The sequence below is a fragment of the Nyctibius grandis genome, chromosome 7, assembly GCF_013368605.1.
Source record: "Nyctibius grandis isolate bNycGra1 chromosome 7, bNycGra1.pri, whole genome shotgun sequence".
NCBI classification, from domain to species: Eukaryota; Metazoa; Chordata; class Aves; order Nyctibiiformes; family Nyctibiidae; genus Nyctibius; species Nyctibius grandis.
The window spans coordinates 8,180,571-8,206,608 of NC_090664.1; the positions used below are offsets into that span (position 1 = coordinate 8,180,571).

General features: G+C 37.2%; 1 protein-coding gene across 1 annotated transcript in view; it reads left to right on the plus strand.

Annotated features, from left to right (window-relative positions):
- The window catches only part of LOC137665761 (serine/threonine-protein kinase ULK4-like), a 253,270-nt gene that overhangs the window by 136,314 nt on the left and 90,918 nt on the right, over positions 1 to 26,038 (plus strand). The window contains 1 exon segment of the mRNA XM_068405143.1: positions 13,576 to 13,681. Coding sequence (XP_068261244.1) covers positions 13,576 to 13,681 — 106 coding nt within the window.

Genomic DNA, 26,038 nt, shown 5'->3' on the forward strand with positions numbered 1-26,038 from the left:
CTGAAACTTGCATGTTCCATTAGGATATGAAAATGGCTAATGATACCCTACTCTCCTCTCCCTGCCTTTTGCAAAATTTCTGTTACCAGCTTTTCAGATATATTTTAGCTGTTTTCCTCTTTCATCCTTTTATTCCCTCTCACATCTATTGTACACATTTTTCAGTCTGAATAACTATTCAGGGAGGATAGGTTGAATGAAATGAAGTAAAATACTAATATAGTTACCTTAATAACTGTAAAATGGCTTATTGTGAGTAATTAAAAAATTAACTCCTTTAGTTATTACTAGGACCCTGTGTTCTAACAAAGTTAATATTTTAATCGATTCGTATAAAACATGTTATCTTAATCCATTTGTCCAATTTTGGGGGGATTTTTGGTGTGGGTTTTTTTCTTTAGTCTTTCCTTTTACAGTGCAATGACACGTTGTGTAACTTTGTATATTGGCTAAAATTTCTATCTGGCCTGTGGTGATAATAAATGTAGTTCTTGATGATATTTTATGCCTCTCTCAGCATCAGAATGCTACTTTGATCTAAAAGTACCCAGCTCCTTTCCAGGCTATGAGTTCATATGAGAATAAAACTATTCTTTGTTGGTAGACAACTTGGGCAGAGCAGCAGTATCTTGCTGATAGGAACTGGTCATAGCTCCATGGTTTTCAGGACTCAAGTGTGGTGTTTGAGGGAGGAGATATTTGGGTTATTTCAGTGTTTCATGATATTATCCCAGTTTGGATGTAAGTTTCACTGAGAAAGGCGTCTTGCGTTCAGGGGGCTGAAATTCTGCACAGAATGGTGTGGGAGGCAGAGGAGAAAGGCAGACCTCAGGGAAGCCAGTAGCCTATTAATCAGGAATGCCTTAGTGGAAGGGGCCAAGTGCAGATCCCAAGTTCAGAATCACCCAGAGGGAGCAGCAGACGCTGGGTTTCTGAAGCTCAAAAACAAGTAGTTTGACTACTAGGCAAGATGTTTTACTAGCATCTCTCACCATCTCCTACTGAAGTTGCTTCAGTTTGTATATATTACATTTTTGTCATAGCAGAGGCTTGTGATGATCTGGACTTCCACTGAAAATGAGGAGAAATAGAAGAACTTCAGTCCTCTATGCTTCATGTGAGATAGTGAACCACTGCAGGGTACAGGTAGTGTGAGAACCTAGGGAGCATGTCAGTGTGGACTGGGAACATTTTTTTGAAGTCTTGAACATTTGAGGGAATGGAAAATCTAGCTCTGCTTTGAAACAACATAGTCTCATGTCATTAATTTTTCAGTGTTGTTAGAATGGTTTCATTTGAATTTTGTATGTCATAGTTAAAATAATTTACGAGAAAAAGTGTGTGTATATGTATATTTATGTGTATGTGTATATATACTTAATGTATCCTGTTCCCCTTTTAACGTGATAGACATAAATTCTCATATAATCATTTAGTATCTGTTTACTACTGAAATGAGCTACATGGCAGGGGGGAGGTCACTCTTTTGGGGGTTGAAAGCACTATGTTTCCAGTGCCTTCATAGTGTATCTCCTGTGTTTCCAGGAGATATTTTCCTTAACACTCACGAAAAGCAGGAAGATTTGAATTGAACCTGTGCTTGGAAGAAAACACAAATTGATGACTAGAACATATCTATATCATTAACTAGAACTTATTTTTGTAACCTATACCAATTTTCAAACCTGTATCCCTAAAGTTCATTTCTTGAATCAATATGTAGGCACCTAAATAGAAATGACTTGGGGGGAAGAGGTGGGGCAAGACTATGAAGAAAACTATAATAAATGATTTGAAGATTACCCTGGAAAGATGTGCAAATTAAAAAAATGGTGTTCAACATATTATTAATAATAGTAATAATAAAATGCAAAATAACTTCCTCTGTCTTTGAGAAAGAAGTAGGACTTGTTTAGAAGAGCTTCCTGTTTTGCTGATGTTAGTAATTCTTGATTCCGTCTTTGATCTGTCTGTTAATCTCCTATAAAAATGGAATAAATTGTGGGTGAGATAATATGTAGCAGCAAGAGGTATAATTTCTTTTAAGTCATGTCATCTGATACTGCTTTGCAAATGCTCATGAGAAGCAGAATTGCTGTCCTTTCCTTGTATTCATGAAGATCTGAGTTAAGACCAGCTTTTAAATCCAAAGTTGTGCCCTTGTTCCTCTCTGAAATGTAGGAGTGGACTTCAGAACAACTGAGAGTGAGAGTTTTCAGAGTGGCGCTTGGCTTGCGCCGGGTAAGTGCACAAAACGTGCCTCAGGGAGTACCAGTGGGGTTCCAGCTGACCCTGTAGTGCTGAGTATATCTGTACCATGAATTTTTCAAACTGTCTACTGCTGGGCACTGTTGAGATTGTCACCATGGGGGAGCAAGACTCAGGCCATTGCAAAATTCATTGTGCTATACTTTTTTTTTTATACACTCAGTGAAGTAATTTCTGTTCTTCTGTCTTTTATTCCTAGTTTAATATTCTGGGTGATGAGAACTGTTTGTGCTTTATGCCTGTGCCTTTTATTTAATAGCAGCTGCTATGTGAAAATGTGGATGTTGTCACTCAAGTGACTATGTCATAGAATCACAGAATGGTTTGAGTTGGAAGGGACCTTTAAAGATCAGCTAGTTCCAAGCCGCCCTACCTTAGTGAGGGAAATCTTTCACTAGTTAAGGTTGCTCAAAGCCCTGTCCAGCCTGACCTTGAACACTTCCAGGAATGGGGTATCCACAACTTTGGGCAACCTGTTCTAGTGTCTCACCACCCTTATAGTGAATAATTCCTTCATTATATGTAATCTAAATCTACTCCTTTCTAGTTCAGGTACCATCTTAAATTCACAAGAATAATAATCTATTAGCACATACAAATTTATATTATAAACCTCATATTGCAAGTATGTTTTGAATAATTATTATTATTATTATTATTGTTATTATTATTATTATTGCCATTCTTGTTAGCTGTTATTTCTTTCTTCATTTTACAGATCTGGTTCTGCTTTGTAGTCTAGCATCACTGGCAGACCACTGCCGGCTAAGGGAACAGTTGTCTTCCAATGTCAGTGAATTCCAGTGGCTGGAGGATATAATTCCTGTGACTGATGTTGCATTCATGGTGTCAGTATTTTATAGAGCTAAAATGGAGCTGTCACTTCATAAGTATTTTGCTGAAATACATGCCTGAAATATGACCTACTAAAGTGAACTTCATCATGTTCACTTTTTCTAGGGTCACAGGTAGAGACAGAGTAAGTACTAAATGCAAAACAGGAAGAAAACAAAGAATAAATAAAGGAATAAATAAAGATCATGATGAAAGGAAAAAATGTTCTTTCTGTCTCAGACCAACTTAACCAAGATATGTATGCTATCTTTGGTTCTGCCGCCACAGGCAGAACTAATTTTTAAAGCAAACTCTGTCGTCTGGAAACTGCAGCAACATCCTAGAACAATTTAAGCAAGGAGAAGGTACTGTCATTTAACCTTGAAGTTCTGTCTTTTTAGTCTCTAGATTTATTTATTCTTTTTAATTTTTCATCCTAACTGCATGCTGTTCCTTTTGGTTAACAGTGATAAAGCAAAATCATATGTAGGGTTGGTGGCTTGTTTGTTAGACACCAAGTTAGGCTGATGAGTGGATCAGATCTTTGTGGGAGATTTTTGGATAACAGTAAGCTTCCTTCCTGTTGTGTCTACAAGAGAAAGCACGATTATAGTATTCACATAGAATAAGAAGCTGTACTTCCTTTTATTTTTTTTAATTTGTTCCAGTTCAGAAGTCATCTGGCTATGAATCCAAAATGCTCCTTCCAAATATTCCCAAATGTAGCTCTTAGTACCAGACTTGTTTCTCTGAGGGCAGTGAGATCTGAGGGCAGTGAGATTTTTGGTGGCTATGAACAGTATATTTTTTAGGCCTGGATTTCACAAATACTTATTTTGGTAAACTGACATTAAGAGAGGCAGCAAATACTTCAAGTCTTATTTAGCTTAAATATATCTATCAAATCCACCTATACTCAGGAGAGTTTGTATCGCTGTGGCACACAATACAGTTCAGACTAGTATGAATTGTAATCTTGCCTTCAAATTCTGAATCTTTGCCCCAGTATCATAGTTCAATTCTGTACAGACCATTGACTTTCCCTTTCACTCCAGCTCTTTTTATTCTTGGACTTCATGTACACAGCTTGGCGTAAGAAGAAAATGCATTCATCCTTGAGTTCTTGAATGGGTGCCAAGGTAACACTGTGATACACGGGGTATGAAAGTGTGTTTGTGTAATATACATACTGTTTATCAGGGAACATTAACTTGAGATAAAGTTGAGAGCAGAGATTATATACCACTAGTTTATAGAAGAAGAAACTTTACAGATATAGCTTACCCAGAAACCCTATTCCTATATTTCACAGAGATGTTGTAATATAACTAAAATATTTTTCATTTCCTGGATATGTAAGTATTTAATAATTTGATTATGGTAAAGGTTTGCTAATGTTCATGGTCCTTAATTAACTGATTAAAAAAAAAATGAAACCGAATAACCAAACAAGCATTTGATTCTACCATCTGTTATACCTTTTTTCAGTGTTCATTTGTCTGGAAACAATAGCGCTAAAATGGAGGAGATACCCAATTCTGTAACCTTCTGCAATGTCGGAAGGGAGGAGGCTGGTGATTTGGAAGGGAGTTGTTGTAATCTAAGTGTTGGGCCAATCATGGATTGTCTTGTCTTGACCATGAACATTAAGCAAAGAAAAATCATGCCAAATAAAATCTCCCTATAATATTTCTTTAGAGTATATATGAATTCCATTCTTAAGCAAACAACTTTAGTGTTGAGAGTTAATATTGAGTATAATTCCACAAAAAAGCACTGTCATGATGAGTTATTTAACAATTTTTTGTTCACGCTTAATAAACACAGTGTTTTGCTAGACAGAGTTTTCACTGACAGCAATCAGTTCATAACTTCTCTTGCCTTGTTTGCCTAGTGTCATAGTAGGAATATAGTTTACTTAGAGCATAATTGCTTGTCTATCTAAGCCCAGGACAGGAACATGAAAGAGATGCACTCTCTCTCATGGGATAATAATGCTGGCTGTATTAAGTCTTCAGTACTTCTGCCAGTCTGCTCATTGAGGAATATTGTTAGCGCTCCCTTGTTTCCTATCTTGTGGCTTGGTGCCTTGGTATAAACTAACAGAAGATGTAGCTTGCTGCTATAGGAATAACTTGAGTGGGGAAGGGCTGGGAGATGAATTTGCTAGGACATCTATACGCAGTAGTATGTGTACTTTGAGCTGAGTGAAGTGCTGATAGCTGATACAGTCTGATTGTTGAGTATGTTTGTTTCTAAATGCATGTCTCTCTGGGAAAATGCAAATCCTCTATGAACAGCTGTCCAAGACTGAGATTAACAGGCTGCCTTAAAAAAAAAACTATATTAAAAAAGGGAGAATTTCCTGATATTTTTCAGCCTAGTAGTTAACTAGGTAGGGAAAAGGCATTCTTTCCTCATTCAGACAGGTTCCATTTCTCTGTGTTTCTTTGTCGGCCCATGGCTTCTAATTTAACACCTTTTATGCAGCACCACTGAGTTTAAGCCTGTGAGTATGAAGAATAAAACATTCAATTTGAGATTAAGAGTGACAATGGGTATTTTTCCCTTCCCTTTTCTGCTTCCTCAGAAAAGTCTAGTCTTTCCTCAGGTTTTTTTTTTAGTTGTTAGGGAAAATGTCAGGAAAAGTATTTCAATCTGGATCTTGCACACCTCAGTAGGTAGTATAATCACTGAGTCAGTCTCAATTTCTGCTTTTATCGACTAATTTAGCAACTAGTTAGCTATAGAGAAGGGAGAAGAGACAGTGACCCACTAACAGTTGATGATGGATTCAGGAATGCAAGTTAAGGAGACCAATGTTCAAATCCCTTCACAGCCCAATTCCAGCAGAGATGAAACTAAATTTTTAGTGTCCTAGGGGAGTGCCCTAACTTAGTACCCTATTCAGCATATGTCTCTTATGATTTTAAGCAGAAATTCCACCTGAACCCTTCAAACCTTTTCCAGTCAAAAAATTTAATATGATCCTTTGCATAAGTCTAAGGAATCTATGTTCTGTAAATTAAAAATGTCACAGGCAAATTCCCCAAACTCATCCAAACTTCTTTCCTTGTGGTGGCAAAGTGTCTTTTACATCAAAGCAAAATCCATGTGGAAAAGAAGATGTTAGTTGATTGGTGTCTGTCATTCTGAAGTTGTTTAAGAACTAGCTTTCAATTAATGCTGAAAACGCAAGCCTGAGAAGTGAATATTTTGGTAAGGAAACTTCTTGGCATAATGGTTGATTGCAGCTCCCAAGTGACTTCACAGTTCAAATGCCTCACTGATACTTGAGACTCTCCAAGGTATCTACAGATGTATCATACTAAATATGAAGTTACTACTGTGGTAGTATCAATTAATTCTAGAGCTTCATTGCTTCCGAACGTACTGGCATGAATGCTTCCAGGGTGCTGGGATCTTCCTTGATATGAGGAAGTGTAATGCACCAGAATAAGATGTATATAGCTTCTTTTCCATACCGTCTCTTCCATCTTGAGCAAATTTTTCTTTTAAGGGAGTTTCTGAGTGTTATTCACAATGAACAGCTTTAATACTCAGGAATTTAATTGCTTGGATACTTCTTTCTAGGTAACGGGGAAAATTACAGTTTTATAGGAAATTGCTTCAGTGTCCTCCCTGTGAAGGAGCCTGACTGTACTTGAGAGAGGAGTCTTCTGAGGCTCCCTCTGTTGACGGTAAAGAAAAATTTCCCTTGAGAATGAGTTCTTTCCCTAAAGTTTTCAGGAGCCAAAGAAGCTTTGAGGTTTTCATTGGTGCCAGAAATTTAGGTGCAATACTGTAGGAAAAGGAAATGGCATTGCATTTAGAGATTTGCTACTGAGTTGCTTTGCGCTTCGTCTATAACAGTGAATGTAAGATTGCATGGCTAGTTATTGTTTTCTGTGTTGTGCTGCAACAAAATTTATCCTGTCTTTGTCCAAAAATTAGACAAAAAAATGGTACATGAACGTCACTGAATTGGGCCATTAGTTTCCTGTTGTTGGTTTGCTGTTTTGTTTTTATTTTGTTTGGGTTTTTTTTGGTTGTCTTCCCCCCACCCCCCCCAATGACTTTGGTTCACTGAAAATTGACACACAGAACCTTCCATGCCAATAGCTGGGGTTGGTCAGATAAATACAAAGCAAAAACAAGGACAAAAAGGAATTCTTACCCAAGATTTGGGACTTTGGTATTTTACACTATAAAAATTGTATGTTAATTTTAAAAGGGTATTGATATCCTGGTATCTTTCTGTTTTCATCATATATAAAGTAGTATTGGTGACAAGCCTTCATACAGTTTCCCTCTTAATAACCTTGAAGATTGCCTACGTCTAATTGTGAACAGATTTAAGTATTCTTCTCTTTATATAGTTTATAAATCTCATGCTTGCTGACGTAAGACAGTTTTGTAATCCTTAACTTGCTACTTAAATTTTCCTTGTTGGATTAGCATGGTTTATTCAACTTCCACAAATTTGAAACATGAAGTGGTCCTTTTAAAGGAGAAAAAGTAGTTAAGCTATTAATAGGTGGTGTTAAAAATGCCGTTCTTGTTCACATGTCCATTCTTTGAAGTTATATTCTCACAGGATTTGGGAATAACATGCGAATAGAAAGGACATTGGCCTTATTTATATTTTCAGTTCTCAATGTTTCTTGTACAAAAGAAGTACTTGTATGATCTTGACAGAAGATGGTTTTCCAAAAGTAACAAATTTCATCTTTTCATTCTATGGAGACAATGTTCTTTAGAACTCTGTTTGATGCAAATGTCACCTTTCCTCCTTATGCCTTGTGAGATTCTGACCATTAACACAGAGAAAATTGCATGCTTGTCTCCAAGATAACAAGGGATTTAGGGAAACTAAAAGGACATAACAAATGAATTCCAGAATAAAAAGAAAGATTGTTAGGTCTCTGAAAATCTGAACTTAGGTATGGCAAGAGAACGCACTTGTAAATTGATATACTTCTCAAAAAGTGTCTTGTGAAGTCTTGCATCACCTGCTGCAGTGGGTAGGAGAACAAAATCTAAGACTAACACTACTGCTTTCTGTTGGTTGGTACTTGACATCCTAGGTTTTTACTAGTGGTGTCCTTTCTCCTTTGTCAGTCCTTCAAAATTACTGCTCTTTCCCTATCCTCGATTGACTTTGCCTAAGCACTTGGTGACTAAGAAGACAGATTCTCTTTTTTTTTTTTTTTTTCTTCAATATTCCAACAGGAATTTCTGTGAAAGTTGCAAGACTTCTGATCTTCTTGTGTGGGCTGAATATATCACTGTAGTGATAGATCTGAGAAGCATGATTATTCTAGCAATTGGTTGCCAGATTAGTGGTTGCTCCTTATTGTATGACCATACCCAGAGGAAAGTATTTGGAAGTATTAGCTCTGTTAGAACTGTGCTTTTGAAAAAGGCTGACTTTTGAAAAGCAGAGTAGCAAGAGACATGACTGTGCTTACTTCTGACTTAAATCATCAATAAGGACAATAGCATTACCTTAATGTTAGAGATCCATATTTATAAGCTTTCGGTATATGCATAACTGATCTTATGTATCAAAAGCCATGAAATGTTAAGGACCAGATTAGCCAACTACGTACGTAGCTGGATTAAATTTGTTTCTCAGTGGGCTTCCTCTTGTGACTGAAGAACAGTGCGTGTGCTGTTGTGAATGTCCCTTGCAGGCTGCATGCTAATAACACCGCTTCATACAGAAGAGTTCTACTGTTAGGTCCGGAAAAGTTCCTGATCCTCTATTTCATATATACAAATTAATACAGTATATAAAAATAAGCTAGATTGAATGCAATATTAAACTATGCTCTTATTAGAGGTCCTTGTTAGCATCAGTGCTTTGGTTTATTTTATCTCAACTATACTACGCCAAAGAATCATCATGTAAAAATTACATATTTTAGTAAATATAATTTGGATATGGTTCATTTCTATAATTTTCTTCTTTCGATGGATTTAGTGTATGAAAAATCAAGCCTCCATTTTGTTACGTCCCCATATTTACCTAACTTGCATTCATAGGTCATATGTAAGCTTGAGAAAGAGAGCCCCTTTATAGTTAAAATTTAATCACTCTGATTGTATTGAATGAGCAGTAGTACTGTGCTATGTAGTGGTCCTTATATTTAATTACAACATATCTGTAAACATAGCATTTAGTGCATTTTCTTCTGGATTCTTAGATACATGAGTAGGAAGCATGTATGTGAAGTCTCCCAAATTGATAACTCCTTATCACAATTGCAGTCTCTTTTGTTATCTAAAATGTAATTAAAACCCTGTAGTTTGCCTATGCTGTTCTAAATTCTAATCCACTTAAAGGAAGAGAAATGGCAGCTTTAGGCATAGTATTTTGCCAAGATTCATGCTCCTACTTTGCTAATTCACACCCTTTTACCTAACTGGCTTTAAAAAATACTTCCACTGATTTCTTTTGTTAACGTACAACCCTTCAAAATTAGAATTAAAAGTTTAATGACCTAAATACAGTGCAGTCCTATTTGAAAAGCCTGATTTATCTTCTGTGGTTCCTTTTTTTTATACTAGTATTTCCTTGTTATGCCCTTGGTATTTCATAGCTGTCCTTTTTAAGCACTGAAGCAATTAGTTTTGAGAAGGCTGATTCTTCAGGGTCCAGTGCTTTCCTGCCTTTCATTCGCCGAAGCTGTACATTTTAATGAAGTTGTTTCATCTGTGTTGCCAAACACTAGAATTTTGCTGCTTCAATTCTAATTATCTCTGCTGGCGAACGCTATGTTTTATTAAAGCTGTCAAGTGCACTGTTCATTAAATGTCCACAGTCTGTGGTGCTGTGCACACAAATTAGATCAGCTTTTCTCCTTGATAGATTGTAAAGAAGTTAAATATTTTTATATAAACCTCTAAAATTGAGTCTAACAGTAATCAGTGATGACTTATCTAAGTAAAGCATACCTGTAGCTTCTTGAAACCTAGTATCCTGTCAAAAACCATCTATGGTACATACGTTAAAACTCTAGTAGTACAGCTGAGTATACTATTTGTAAGATTATTTTATTCATTATGAGACCATTTTCCTTCCTCAAGATACCTACATTGCATCTTGAATTCTGGTTTATATGTGTTTAGGGTAAGATAAGTTTTGTTACATATGCTTTGATATAAGTAAAAGCACCAAAGCTAGTCTTTCAGTAGAGGATTGTATAGTATAATTGATTCCATTAAAAGCAAAGATAGCTTCGTTATAGTGTTACTAACCTGGTGAATGCAAAAGATTGTTATCGTAAGCAACTACCCGTTTCTCTTGTAATTGCATATCTCAAAAGGGAATTCTACTAGAAGATGTTTACTTCAAATATATGGGGCAGTAATAGAAATGTTGTACTTGCAAAGAAAACATTTGAGTCAGCTCTCGTTTTGACACTTGCAGAGTTTTTTTGCTTTTATTGATTTTTATATTCTCAGTGTATGTATCATCTTCAATAACACAAATAGTCATTCTTACTATTTAATGTATTGTTGTCTAAATGTTCTTTAGGAGACTTAATAAGATACTGTGATGATAGACTACCAGATAAACACGTTGTTGATCTTTTGAAAAAATGCTGTTCTTACCCTTCAGCTATCTGTAGGAAATAACTTCAGATTTATTTTTAGTACCATGGCTTTATGGTAACTCTTTTTTGTATTGGTTACCTTATCTTTTGAAGAACGCAGTGGTTATACTTTCCAACATTGCTTTTAAATTTATCAGGCTGTATTTTAAACCTTTAGAGGAACAGATATTTATTGTACTCTCTACAGAAACCATAAATGACATCTCAAAGTGCTATGTAAAGTAAATAGAACTTCGGAGCTCTTGGATATATAGTTTTTTAGGGTTTGGTAGGAAACTACAGTCCTTCAAAAGGCTGTGAGCCACTCTTCCTTGTCTCTTCTGCTTATGATCCAGTTTAAAGTGCTCTAGTGCGAATAGAAAATTTATACAGCCTGAAGTTGAATAGGAGGCTGTGTATGTTTATATATTTCCTTATCTGTTAATATATTATGCCTTAACATGTATATTTCATGATATTTACAGGAAATAAGAGCATTTAATTTTAGTTTTTGAGTGCAGAAACAGAAATTAATGCTCTCCAAGCAACCATCTGAGCCTCTACCTGTCAAAACCTTTCCTTCAATAGTTAAATGTTTAAAGGAAAACATTTGTTCTTCCCATAGTGTGACCCTTTATACCACTGTAACAGAGGACTTTCCAAAGTGGCATTGAAGGTGCATTTCACAGTATGTTGAATTTTTATCAGACTAGTCCAGAAATAAAAATCAGGAGTGTCTCGCTTGAGAGTTTCTTGCAACCAGTTATATGATGTTTCTGGGAAGGGATTCAAATAGTGCAGCTTATCTGTCACGGTTTAAAGCTGGGCCGGCTATTAACCCGGTGGCAGATGCTCTCTGTTAACCCTCTCCCCGCCCCCCCCCCACCCTAAGGGAAAGGGAAAGGGAAAAGGGAGAGAGACTTATGGGTTAGAAAATTAAAACAGTTTTAATAAACTATAGTAATGAAAAAGAGTATAATAAGAATAATAGAAATAATCAAATATATACAAATATATACAAAACCAAGATCAAGAGCTTGGAAATCCTCCTCAGGCAGAGTTGCTCCCCCCCAGCATGGGCAGAGGGGAAAATGCAGTAGCTCTCCCTGCCATCACACCTGCAGGCTTTTAACTGGAAAATTGGCAAAGCCTCCAGGAGCCAGTGGGTTAGTGATAAATAGGGAAGTGAGAATGACATGTATGGGATGAAATACCTCGGTCAATCTTGGGTCACCTGCCCTGTCTGCTCCTCCCTGCAGGTGCGACCCCCCTTCGGCTCTTCACTCGTAAGCAGTGAGGAATTTAGCAGTGACCTTGGTTTCTCTAAGACTAATTGGCCTGGTTTGGGCCAAACCAGGACATTATCCTAAATGCAGTGCTGATGGCTTAGTCCTGGCCCAACACAAAAAGTGACTTATAAACTAGAGATATCACTCTGAATGCCATTCATAGGTTGACTTGAAGTGAATTCTTGGAAGAATAGTAAAATATGTTATTTATGATTGCTGCTGCTTAACAATCAAGAAGCCTGATTCTGCACCAGCTATGGTATTTAGATGGTCAGTAAGATTGGGTAGATTGCTCCTGTTGTTTTCAAGTATACATCTGAGACAGAAGGTCATAAATACCTGAGCAAAGAGGTGTAGAAAAGAAACTGTTCTTGGCCACTGGTGCTCATCTCCTAAAGGAACTTTCAGGGAGAGTGTTCCTTTGACTGTATTCAAGGGCTGAAGTAATTTTTGTCATCTGAAATACTTGGCCCAACTTCAGACCAATAATCTTTTGTCTTGTTCAACTTTAAATTTAACCTTTGTCAAAGGTCTGCTGTCAGACGAGATGGATGAGAATAGGTGGTGTATTCTGTGGCAGTGAAGTTTTTAAGTGATGTCAGTATATTGAGAGATTTGATGGAAAGGGAAGCATGGAAGTCACCTAGGTGCACGTGAAAAGTCTACAACATGTAAAATATGACAGTTTTTTTCTTAATGTTGTTATTTTCACTTTGGTTATATGTTTGGCTTTGAGTCTGAAAAATTGGACAAAATATTTCCTGAACCTTCTAGGGAGATTTGAAATGTATTCAGGCTTATATTTATATCTAGACTCAGATTTGGAAAAGCTTCTCCTATTTTGGCTGCTTGGAAGTTAACAGAGTTATTACTGCCACTAGCATGAATAAATAAATATTTTGATTGCACTGCCTTATCCACCCTTTTCAGGTTGAGTGTGCAAGTGTTTAACTATAACAGAGGAAAATAAATTTCTTTATAAACCCTGATGCCTTCCTCTTATCAGTATAGTCTCGGAAAATTGTGAAAAAACACTGGAGCAATCATCAAGCATAAGACAGACAGCATAAGAGTGATGCAATTCCATACAGAAATAGGTCTTTAATGTGCATGTGAAATTAATTTTATACTTATGAAAGTATACAAACAAAACCAACAAATAGATTTTACAACTTACTGTGGGTTATCAAGCTGAAACTGAAAAGAGTAAAATTTAATACCATTAATAAATAAATAAAAAAAACCATACAAGGGAAATGCCCCTGGTTCTGAATATATAGAGATTAGGGTGATAAAGCTCGATGCCATTTCTAAAAGTCCTAAAATTTTAGACCTAACTAGGAACTCTTTCAGTTCAAAAGAACATGGGAGAAATTTTGATCCAAGATTTTAGATTTGGCTCCCTGATATTCTCTACTAAGATATTTGGCTGGTTTTCCAGTATTTTAAATGTTGAGCTTTAAGGGATTGAGAGAGTATTGCTTTTCTATTACTGCATTTTTGGAAGGGAATAGTTGTCTTCTAACCTTGCAAAAGGAAAAGTAGGTTATTTTTATTTTGGATTTTTTCTGTTGTTTTTACAGGATCACCGAGACAGTATACTTGGGAATACAATGCAGACTGTAGTCGCCTTACTGAATAACATGGTTGCTAACAAAAGCACGAACATGATGTTACTGTTTGAAGCAGGTATGTCATCTTTATCTTTAGTTATTTTCCTTACTGTAGACGTTTCTCAGCCTGTTGTAATATCTGGCACCATGTGAAACTGTAGACTTCTATGTATTTATATTCTATAGTGGTTGTTAGATAATTGCATTGTAACTGAGTGGTACTCCTCATCACTTCATCTACTTCCCTTACTGGTTTGATTATAAATTTAACTTTTAGAAAGCTGTTCCTTCAAGAAAATATGGTTACAAAAGAATTACTGACCGAAAGTTACGTTATGCCTGTGAAGAATGTGACGTTATGCCTGTGAAGAATATGCCTGTGACGATCACTTCCCCAGTCTAGGGAAGCGATCACCCCTCTATACTCGGCACTGGTGAGGCCGCACCTTGAATACTGTGTCCAGATCTGGGCCCCGCACTTCAAGAAAGATGTTGAGGTGTTGGAGCGAGTCCAGAGGAGGGCGACCAAGCTGGTGAAGGGTCTGGAGGGTCTGACCTATGAGGAACGGTTGAGAGAGCTGGGGTTGTTTAGCCTGGAGAAGAGGAGGCTCAGAGGTGACCTTAGTGTAGTCTACAACTACCTGAAGGGTGGTTGTAGTGAAGTGGGAGTCAGCCTCTTCTCCCAGGCAACTAGCGATAGGACAAGAGGACATAGCCTCAGGCTTCACCAGGGGAGGTTCAGGTTGGACATTAGGAAGCATTTCTTCTCAGAAAGGGCCATTGGAATGGGCTGCCCAGGGAGGTGGTGGAGTCACCATCTCTGGCTGTGTTTAAGAAAAGACTGGACATGGCACTTAATGCCATGGTCTAGTTGACATGGTGGTGTCAGGGCAACGGTTGGACTCAATGATCCCAGAGGTCTCTTCCAACCTGGCTGATTCTGTGTGATTCTGTGTAATGGCTTTGGAAAGGAGTGGGCTAGAGCTCTGACCTTAACAGTGCAGAGTGCAGGCAGAGAGAGCCTCTGCAAGTTCTTCCTTTTTTCACCGCTTAAACCTGTGAAACAATAAGTTGTACAATATTTCTGCACTTTTTAAAAAAATAGCTTCTGTTCCAGTCCAGTGATGCAGACTAATGGAGTGGAGCCCAAATTGACTATGAAGTCTTAGTATACAAATGATTCCATGTGTTCATTTCACTATATTTTGTTATTGAAGCTCCTTTTATTTAGAAATTGGTTCTAGTTTACAAAATGAAGAGAAAGTTTCTGCTGTTGGAAACCGGTATAAATTTTAAAACTTCTTTAGAAATATACACATTTTGTTTATCCTTAATGAGTGAGTGACATCCAGCTATACAGATCTACACTATTATTTCTACCATTTGTATAGAATAAATCAAAGATGTAGACTACTGGCATAGCAGTATATAGCATACTCCAGAAGGAAAAAGAAGAAATTTGCATAGAGAGACAGTGAAGACACAGCTAAGTCTCTTGTGAAGCCAAGAGTTGAGAGAAAAACTTTTCAAAGTCTCTAGGAAAAGACTGGGTATGGTGTGAGGGAGAAACTTCATCAGTGTAGCTTTTCTATATAATCACATCAGAGGAGGAACCAGATGAGACATAATATGATTGAAGTACAAACACTGATGGTGATGAGCAAATTAGCAAGAATTGGATCTGCATTAGATATGCGGGGGGGGGGCGGGGGGGAGGAAATCAGAACACATACCAGCCTAAAACTCCCATCAAGATTTGCAGTAGTGGTCATGCCCTCGTTCTCATAATTACCTTAGCAGTTAAAGCATTCACCCAGAAAGTGGGAGACCTGAATTCATGGTCCTTTTTACCCTGAAGGGATTGAATGGACAATGCCATCATTCAGGAGACGAACCGGAACGTGACATTGTAGCTAATAACATGCTCCTCTCCTCTGTTTGAAACTGATCCCTCTGAAGTTAGTGGTGTGAGAATAGGGCTGGAAGAAAAGGAAGAGGAGGAAAATATTACTAAATTGGAGAGGGGTGGTTCACAGGATTCTGATTCTTTGGTTATTTCTCAGCAAACTGCCTATCACACTTGGAATTGCTTGGGGTTTCTTGGGATTTAGATCTAAGTGCTGCTTTTACTATCTTTGGGCACATCTGCTTTGTGTTGGGCAAAATCCTAAGCTGGCACTGACCTGAGCTGCAACAGGATAACTTGTTAAAACTGCACAATGGTGTGCAAAGAAGTTAGCTCAAGTCCCGCAAGCACTGTAACCACGTAATTGACATGCCTTACTCGAAGTAATATGCTCTGCCTTTCTACATGGCAAATCAGGTGCAAAACTATTTAACAACATAGGAAAACTGCATCCATTTCCTAAATATCTCCTCTTTATTGTCTCACAGAGCAAACTCCCGTGTCCTTTTTATGCTGCTGGTAGTAAATCAGTGCTCTTTCACTTCTCATCTGCTCCAAAAATAAAATGCATCTCTTCCATCATGCTAGTTTCCAAATTAAGGAAGTGGGATAGAAACATTATTGAAGGCTTTTATCTTTTCCTTGTGCTGTGTCATAAATGACTCCAGTAATATTTTCAGACTATTAGTGACTGGATAACACTAACTTGGGCTCGCTGAACTTCAGCATCCTGACTAGGAAAAACAGCACAGCAGCCAAAACTAATTTCTCTCAAGTAAAATGTTCCCATCTTCTCTCATCCCTTTTACCCGTTGACTAATCTTCAGGGTGCTGGAAACCTGGATTTTGGCCAGTGCTTTATTGATTAAGGGCCTAATTGTCAAGTAAAGAACTTCTGAAATTTGATTTGCAAGAATGTTATGAAGGTATTGATCTTGTAATTATAGACTGTAAGATTTTCTTTGAATGAAAAAGGGAGAAAAGTTATTCCATACAAACGGGAGAGCTTTTTATCCTTTTCATTACCAACTGTAAATATATGTAGTGTTCCCTACAAGAAAATACCTTAAACTTCCTCTGCCACTCACTTTGATGTTCAACTTTGTAATTTTTAAATTATTTTTGTGTGATGTAGAATAACATGATCTAGTAAAATGGACACTAAGCTCCCTTTTGCAGAAAAGGATCCTGGAGTCCAAATGGAAAAGCTGAACATGAGTCAGCAGTGTGCCCTTGCAGCAATAAAGGCACATCAGGGTTGCCATAAGAAAGGATAACTGAAAGATTGAGGAAAGTGATTATTCTCCTCTATTTGGCACTTGTGAGATTGCATCTGGAATTCTGTGTCCAGTTTTGGGCTCCAAACTACAAGACAGACATTGACAGACAGGGGCAAGTCCAGAGAAGGGCAACCACGATGTTTAGGAGGATGGGCCATATAGTGTGTACTTCCAGCCTTTACTTGTACTATTACATGAAGTTATTCCTTCCCAAGTGCAGAACATTGTATTTGCCTTTGTTTATTTAAGAGCTTTAAATAGAATAGGAGAGATGGAAGTTATTGGTTATTGTTATTTTAGTTATTTATATATTTATATAAATATGTGTTTACTTATATTATTAGTTATTAGTTCTATAATAATCAATAGCTGAGGAAAGGAGAGAGATGGACGTTAGTGCTATAGCTTAGGCAATAGTGTGGGCTTATCGGTTAGCTGTTCCTGGCTAATGTACAGCAAATGGAGGTTTATTTGAGAGGCTTCTGGCAGCCCATTTCTTGAGCTCTTTCTGAATGTTGGCACAACCCTTCATCACATCAACCGCTTGCCTCATTTCAATGTCATCTTCAAACTTGCTGAAGGTGCATGTTATTCTGTCCTATTAACACTCTATGTCCAGGCTGTTAATGAAGGCATTCAACATTCATGAGCTGTTCTTCTGTCTTAAAAAAAAATGCTGAAGACAGAGTATTATAGGTCATCAGTTTCCCTTATTTCCCCATTACAGTGCGATACTTAATTCATATATATATGGAGCTTTCGAAATTAAAAAGTTTAAATACTTGCTAAACATTATAAGGAACTCAGCTTAGGGGGACAGTCCTGTCAAGTTTTTTGGTTTCCAAGAGACCAGATGTTAGCAATGAGGATTTCTTTCCGATTCTGTGTATACCTTTCTTCAGCTGCCAAGAAGCAGTATTTTTGCAGACAGATCATTCAGAGACCCTCGTCACTGTTTCCTTCTGTCCCTGTTAGCCTTCAGAACTCTCTTCTGCTCAAAGGAGTTGTATTAGATGACAGAGATTTTTGTTTTTTTAATGGGTTGCAGCTTACATGTTGAACTTTCCCCTTTCTCGAGGAAATCTTGCATGATGGCACTTGCCTCATTACTCCTTCTGTGATTTCATATTAATTACAATGATACGGTTATGCGTTTCAGCAACCCTGCGTATAGGGTGGATTGCCTAATAATAATTTGTCTCTCCCCTGAACTGTGTCCTTTTGCGTGACAATACATCAGACATGTAATGATAACCACTTGTAATGTTTAAAGGTGAAATGGAGAGTAACATATGAAACGAGAGTCACAGAGGGGATTTAAAATGGCCTCTGCTGTGTTATCAGCTATTAAAAATTTGTTCTGTTAACATTAATGACAAATTCCACTTAATAATCAGAGGGGAATAATATGATTCAGTTTAATTACTGAGGCTGGAATTAAGTAAGGATTAATATATGGTCTCTTGTGAAAAGGTAAGGTGAGATGCTAAAAAGCCAAGACAATAGTGGTGATTTTTAGTGTAGTCTTCTAAAAATGTGAAACATTCTCTCTTGCCTTCTGTATGTCAGTCTCTCACTTTCCTCCCTTTCCCGTATTTGAAATCATTGGACAATTTTAACTTGACAGAGCATAGAGGTCCAAATATACAAAGTATGTATTAGTTCTATAATAATTGGTAGCTGAGGAAAGGAGATCGAAGTTAGTGCCATAGCTTAGCCAATAGTATGGGCTTATCAGTTATGTGTTCCTGGCTAATGTATAGCAAATGGAGCACTGCAACACATGACATGCATGAAACAAACAAACAAAAATATATAAACTTCACAGAAAGAAAGGAATTTTAGTACCTAAATTTTCCAAGTTATAAAATTTTTAAAACCATGAAGTTTGCAACCCATTATCTTGGACCATCCATAGAGAAATCAGGTTGTAAAAATCCAAAAGGTGTCATTTCCCCTTCAGGTAGGAAATAAGGAATGTAAGTGTGAGAGGAGCATCATTTTAGAACTGGTTTTCTTCTTTTGTCATAAAGGTAAGGCATGACCAAAGTGGAGCTGAGTGGTCTGAGTTTATATCCTGGATTAGAATAGCTTTTACTGATGGAGATGAAACCTTCTCGTCTGTGATCAACAGCCGGCTAAACATGAGCCAGCAGTGTGCCCAGGTGGCCAAGAAGGCCAATAACATCCTGGCCTCTATTAGGAATAGTGTAGCCAGCCCGTCTAGGGAAGCGATCGTCCCTCTGTACTCGGCACTGGTGAGGCCACACCTTGAATACTGTGTCCAGATCTGGGCCCCGCACTTCAAGAAAGATGTTGAGGTGTTGGAGCAAGTCCAGAGGAGGGCGACCAAGCTGGTGAAGGGTCTGGAGGGTCTGACCTACGAGGTACGGCTGAGGGAGCTGGGGTTGTTTAGCCTGGAGAAGAGGAGGCTCAGAGGTGACCTTAGTGCAGTCTACAACTACCTGAAGGGAGGTTGTAGTGAAGTGGGAGTCGGCCTCTTCTCCCAGGCAACTAGCGACAGGACAAGAGGACATAGCCTCAAGCTTCGCCAGGGGAGGTTCAGGTTAGACATTAGGAAGCCTTTCTCTCAGAAAGGGTTATTAGACATTGGAATGGGCTGCCCAGGGAGGTGGTGGAGTCACCATCTCTGGCTGTGTTTAAGAAAAGACTGGACATGGCACTTAGTGCCATGGTCTAGTTGACATGTTGGTGTCAGGGCAATGGTTGGACTTGATGGTCCCAGAGGTCTCTTATAACCTGATTGATTCTGTGATTCTATTTCCCTTAGCATTTCTTAAATTAATTTATAAAGCATAAACTTACACTCTTGTATAGTATCCTGAGATGTACTAGTAGACCTGTAAAAATCTATTAATATTGCTGTGTTTCCCCTGGCCTTTTTTTTGTATTCACTTCCCATTTGATTTTTAGGATATCTGCAACATAGGAAACCTATCTTGTTTTAGGTTTGTAACCACTGAGTTCAACAGTGTGTGTCAGTGGCTGAGGAGGGTACCTATGCAATGATTCCACAGGACAGTCAGTGCATAGGAGCAACTCCCACTATAGCACATGCTTATAGTTGGGTGATATAGGACGGGGCAGTGTTAAGGTTTCAGAAATAAGGAGAGGGAGTCATTGGTGACAAAGATGGAGAGTTATTACCATGTAGATAGGCAGGGATGTAGGATGCAAATCTGTAGGAAATGGGGTATTATTACTTTTACTGGCCATGAAACCACCACTATATGTTACTTGCTCATATTAAAAGGATTAGCATTTGTAGACTTTGAAATGAACACCCAGTTCTAGATGCTAGAATCATCAGCTCTTAAGTAGATGTTGTAGGAGTACAGTAGATAATCATCTGTTTCTGTAGTCATTAGGGCAGTCTACTGGAAAGACATATTGTCTGTATTAGACATGTTGTATCTATTGACAAGCATTGACACAGTGACAAATTTAGGCCTAATATGAACCACAAAGTCGGGTTTGTCTGCTTGATAAGTGAGTGGTGTTAGTATGCAAGACTGCTTAATTATGTGGAAAGTGATAAGTAATAAATAGCCAAATGTATCACAGTACTTAATGTAGTAAAACAGTACTCCAGTACAACTCACAGATACATAAACTCTTTATTTTGCTTTTGTTTCAGACTTCTTGTTACCTTTGTTTCTTTTCTTGTTGTGTTTCTGGGTTTGTTTGTTTGTTTTACAGGTAGTTTACACAAATTAAAAATAGAAAATGTTGAATCATCTTAATTGCGTGCAGTTAGTAGTGCTTTCAGACTCTGAGTCCTCTTTGTCCCTCGGTCATACTCAAAGGCAAGGAAATTCTTCATTCTAACTGTTACATCATGTGCATTTTTCTTCCAGGAAGAGTTTGGACATAGTATATTAGAGTGTAGAGAAATGTGTTTCAAAGGCTTTAGCTGCTTCTTCTGGATCCTCATTCTGCAGAACTGAACAATGCAGATTGTTAGAAAATAAGGCTACAATGGATAACTTCTGATAGTCTGTCTGCAGCTATGTATTCCTGATAATGCCTCAAACTTATTACATTTATATAAGCAACTATTTTCAGAATTTATAAAAGTAATTCCAAGTAATTCTGTCTTTAGGAAAGGTTTCCACTGTAATTCAAAGCTGATCTAGTAAATTGTTTGCAGCCCAGTATTACTTACTAATGAGTTTACATTTTTAGCTTTTTTTGGTATCTCATTATACACCATAAATGGTTTATAAAATTTTTTTCTGGATGGTCTTATAAGGAGTTGATGTGTATATATAAAGTTCAGTCCTGTCATGCTGAATTGAATGACCTTTTCCAGGCTCTAGTGCTGTGATCCTGTATTTGGTTACTATCCTGAAGTAACCACCACTAGCAGTGTAAACAGAGATACTAGGACGTTTAAAAACAATTTCCATTGTATGGTATGGCAAATCCTAAACTTTATTCCTTATGTGTTAATGCTTTTGAATCTTGGGAACTAAAGTAAAAGTGAAATTGTGGGGTTTAACACTTAGAACAATAAGGAAGAACCTGAAGACTAGTTTTAAAAATGCAACAGCTATTAGTAGTACATGGTACTTCAAGCAGTTTGTGTGAAAACTGAAGTTCCTAAGGAAGAACCTTTAGCAGAAATGCAGAATGTCATCTACAGCAGTTATTATATCCAATATCATATTAAGAAAGCATGGTAGGTGCTTAAAGCAGGGACAGTTATTAAAAAGGAGGAGATTTGCAATAAACTTTGTAGGCAGATCATAACTCATTTGCACCTCATGAAAGAAAGATCGACCTTCATGGGTGAGGTATCCTTATTCATCTTGTGGTCCACTGCTTTGACTTTTAGTCAAATGTCAAGAGATTAATTAGATTTCAAATGTCTTTATGTGTCATATTGTTCAAGTCTGTTAAATATTGCATACCCAAAAAGTGGCACTCATGAGACCAACATCCAACTTTAACCTTTTTCTTAAAAAAAATTGTGTCAGTCTTTTACATACACAGATCTTTAACATAATGATAGGTAAATGACAATGAGTTCTGAGCTCTCTAGATAGATCCCAAAGGTTTCTCACTTCCCTAAATCTTTGGAGGATATTCTTTGACGTTTCACTTCTTCACAGATAATTGTATTTCAGCTTCAGTCTCCAAAAGATGTTTGTTTGTGCTGCTCATAGCACACTTTTTAAGAACAGCTTCTAGCTTCCTAGCCAGCTCGCTCTCACCTGCTAAATTGTCAGTGTTTATGAAATTAGGCAGTACTAACTTGGCAACTCAGATCTTCCTCTCTGCTGCACCCATCTATGCAGCAGTAGTCTGAACTACTGTAAAACACTGAGAAGGTGTTGGTGTGACATTGCATGGCACTTTGATTTTAGGAATACAAGTGAGTTGTTGGAGTAGCTGGCTTCAAAGTTGCAGGATTTTCTTTCAAGATGGGAGAAACTAACTCACTCTAAGACAGTGATCAAGGACCATGGATTTTACTCAGAGGAGAAGTCTACTTGCAAGGGAAAGGCAGTAGTTATAAAATCCTATAGAATACGTTAATTAAACTAATATGCCCTTAAAAAAAGAAAAAACAAAAAACAAAAAACACCCAAACGAAGAACCCTCCCAAACCACAGACAGTCTGTGAAGAAATCAGACGCACATTCAGACTAGTTCTGAAGCCATTCACTCATTTCTTAGTACCCCCTATTTATTCCTAGGAGACAGGAGCTTTCTGCAAAACTTTTGCAGAATACCATATAGGAATATTTGTTCAGTGACCAAAGATAGAAAATACATTTTTTCATGCCAGTGCTTTATACCTGCTTATTGCACAGCACTCTAAGCAAATGTATAGCTTGGTTCACATGCAAACACATTGTGATTCTGGATGGAAAGAGTGGCAAGGAGAACACATTCGGGGAAATCAGTATGGCTAAAAACCTAAATATGTTTTTCTCTGTATTTAATCAATGTTTAGAAACAAAATGCTCTTAGTTAAGAAAAATGTAAAGTAAGAAATGATTTTAAAATACATAAAATAAATGCAGACAAACTTGTATCATCCTTGTCTGAGTAGTAGTTGCAGATGTTGCTTCTGTATCATTCGGATGTGACAGGGAAAGTCCCTCGGTTAGGAGGTGTACACTTACAGCCTCTGCTGTGCAGCACATAAGCCTTTCACAGCTCCCTGCCACTACTGTAGTAATTAGTTTAAGCTCTTGAGCACAGAGATCTCTCTCCTGAACACCTAAAGATAGTAGTTGTGTGTCACTATGTTCATTTGAGTTCTAGCCTATATGAGAAATCAGTGGTGGTTGAGTCTGAAGGCTTTTCTATGATGTTGTGAAGTTCAGAATGTTTTTTAACAGTATTAAGACATGTTTTTCTGACCCAAAAAGCCAGTCGCTCAGGTGGAAGTGTATAGCAACACATGGGTAAATTTAGAAGTCTGGTATCATAAAAGATAAGTGGGAATCATGTCAAAATAGCATGATAGTAGTGAAGTCTTTGAGGAAAAAATAACCTGTGTTATCCTGTGATATTCAACAATACAGCCATCTGAAAAGGATGAAAATAGGAGCGGTAATTGCTGTGAGAAACAGTTATGCCATTCAAGTAGAACCGAGCCTGTTGTTGTTGAGAGCCGTACCCACGAGGCGCAAAATGTCACAGCATGCTTACTAAGACTTCAAAGGGTAAAATAAGTTAATAAAGGCTCAACAGGTTGTTATATCTTGTCTCGCTAGCACTGTAGTGTAAAAGAGAACTGGCCTTTTTTCTGTGGCTGGAGTAGGCTTCCTGCTACTATCCAGGTGGCCAGCCAAGTAGATCATCTTGCAGCATAGCTGCCTGATTAAACTACCTAAGATATCTCATTTTAACACCTAATTGATGGAAGAGAAAGGAGTAATAACAAAAAATGTTCAAAATCTTTTCATTCCATGATATTCTAGTCAGAGAGGCCCTATGCAGAAATCTGATGATATAACTGATCAGCTTAGTTTAATGGTGGGAAGTTAATTCAATAAATATAGCTATTTCAAAATTTAGATTGTCTTTTTATTTCTAATATGCCAGCCATAATAGACGTTTTTTATGCCTATCCAATTCCTAGACAAAACTAAGACTTAAGGTTTTGGCTGAGCAATTACACTGACTGATAATGTTTGGAAGCAGAAAAGTAATTTGAAAAATGAAATTTTTATGTTAAAATGTAAGGCATTCATTTTTGTATCTGAGGATGTGGGTATCCAAGGTTTCCTAATGATAAACTCAGGACTGGGAAAATGGAAGAAATCTGCAAAGCCTCATGCTCCTTTTTACCCGCTTATCTGTAAAAATGATAGTTTCTCCTCCCCTCTAGAGATTGTAGTCTTGCTACATTCTAGGTGCTGCTTTTCCTGCAGTCTAATTTAAGTGTGTTAGACGTTATATTATCACTCCCCTGAAGTGCAACCCCAATCATATATATTAGAACTAGTGGATTTGTCAGTTTGAGAGAAAATGAATGCCTAGGTAGAAGCGTAGCTATCGTATTAGCTACAAGTTAACTATTGATGACACAAACTGTTTAAATGTGACAGATATAAATTAAAATCTAATTATGATGATATCCCTGTGTAGCTTGTCAGATGTAATTAGGAAGCTAAAAGATGACGTTAAGGGATGAAATTAAAAACGTAACTATATGTTTGAAGAGAGACACAGTTTGAATACAGTTACTATGCCATAGGTTGTAGAGCTTTCATGTATTTTCTGTTCTAGCTGTTAGAACAGTCTCAGCAATGTATCACTGCCAGTTGAGGTAAGCGTAAAGTAGCAAAGGTACAAAGTACTATACACAAAATAAACTACATCAATCGTTACTGTGTCATAGGAGTAATGGTCTTTTTCAAATGCACTTATTTGATCCTACTGAAAGAAGTTCATTTTGTCGATTGCTGAAAGCAAGCACCAGTTTTGGCAGGACCAGATCTATGTAGTGGACAGAGAAATGAAATCTGAGGTTTTTCATTGGTTTAAAGAATGGTTTGGGGTTTTTGTTCTGTTTTAGATGTTTTCAATAGTTGTTGTATCTCCCAGACAGCCAGATATTTTCCTCTTCTGAGTTATTTTCAAGAAAACTGTGGACTGAATAAATGTATTCATCTCACAAAATAATCTGTTTAAACTGTGGACAATTTAACTTTAAAATAATTTTCTGTTTAAAGCAGAAAGGTTATTATATCATAATGGAGAAACTGAAGTTAATTACATTTTTAAAGCCTTTTGAAAGCTCAAATTTGTATACAAATGTCTATATTACTTGAAACTTTTCCTGTGATGTTTGTTTTTTTCCACCTAAATATTTTTTTATTTTTCAAATTTACCTAAAATACAACATTTATATGTAGTCTTTATAGTCTGATGTTCTCTTTTGCTATTCAGGGTCTAATTTTATAATATTGTTTAGCTTAATTTTTCCAAACACTGTAAGTTGTATTTTTATGTGCATTTTGTATTTAAGAATTCATTTCTATAGGTAAATGTCTTTTGAAGACTAAACCCATGTGTAGATCCATGTCTACACATGGATTTTCCACCATCTTAAGGCAGTATATATTCAGGTGAGTGTGTTCTCATTATTTAGGCGAGTTACCACTCCTTAACTAGTAGGTTTTTCCTACAGCATTTGGTCAATGCCTTGTAGATTTGATACGGTAACTAATTATGTGTATATTTGTATCCATAAGTATTTACATTTTATAGCAATATATCTGCACATAGTCAGTTTTTGCAAGTCAGCTGTTGGGGGAACCTGATTGATTTGCAGTTTAAACCTCCTGCTGAGGGACAGCGGTTATTTAAGCTGCTCTGACAAAAATGTAGACGCTCACTGGATGATACCATTAGATTTTTTAAAAAAAAAAAATATTTCATAGATGTGGTACGAACTTGTCTATCCACCCTTTTAAAAAAAAATTATTTGTCTCATTTAAGCTTTTTTCTAATTCAACCAAGATTTATACTTATGTAAGAAGGGTTTTATGAAGACGAGTGTGTCAGCAAAGACCTGTGCTCAAGCACATGTGGTGGATTTCAGATCTGAGTTTTAAGCAAATCAGTGTAACTTTTCATTTAAAGAGGCCTTAACTTGATAAACGTTGAGGATTTAAAGGTTTCCGCAGATGTCTCCACAGTTAGAAGATACTGCATCAGCTAGCTGTTCCTTCTTTTTGGTTTGAGGAATAAGATATGTGTT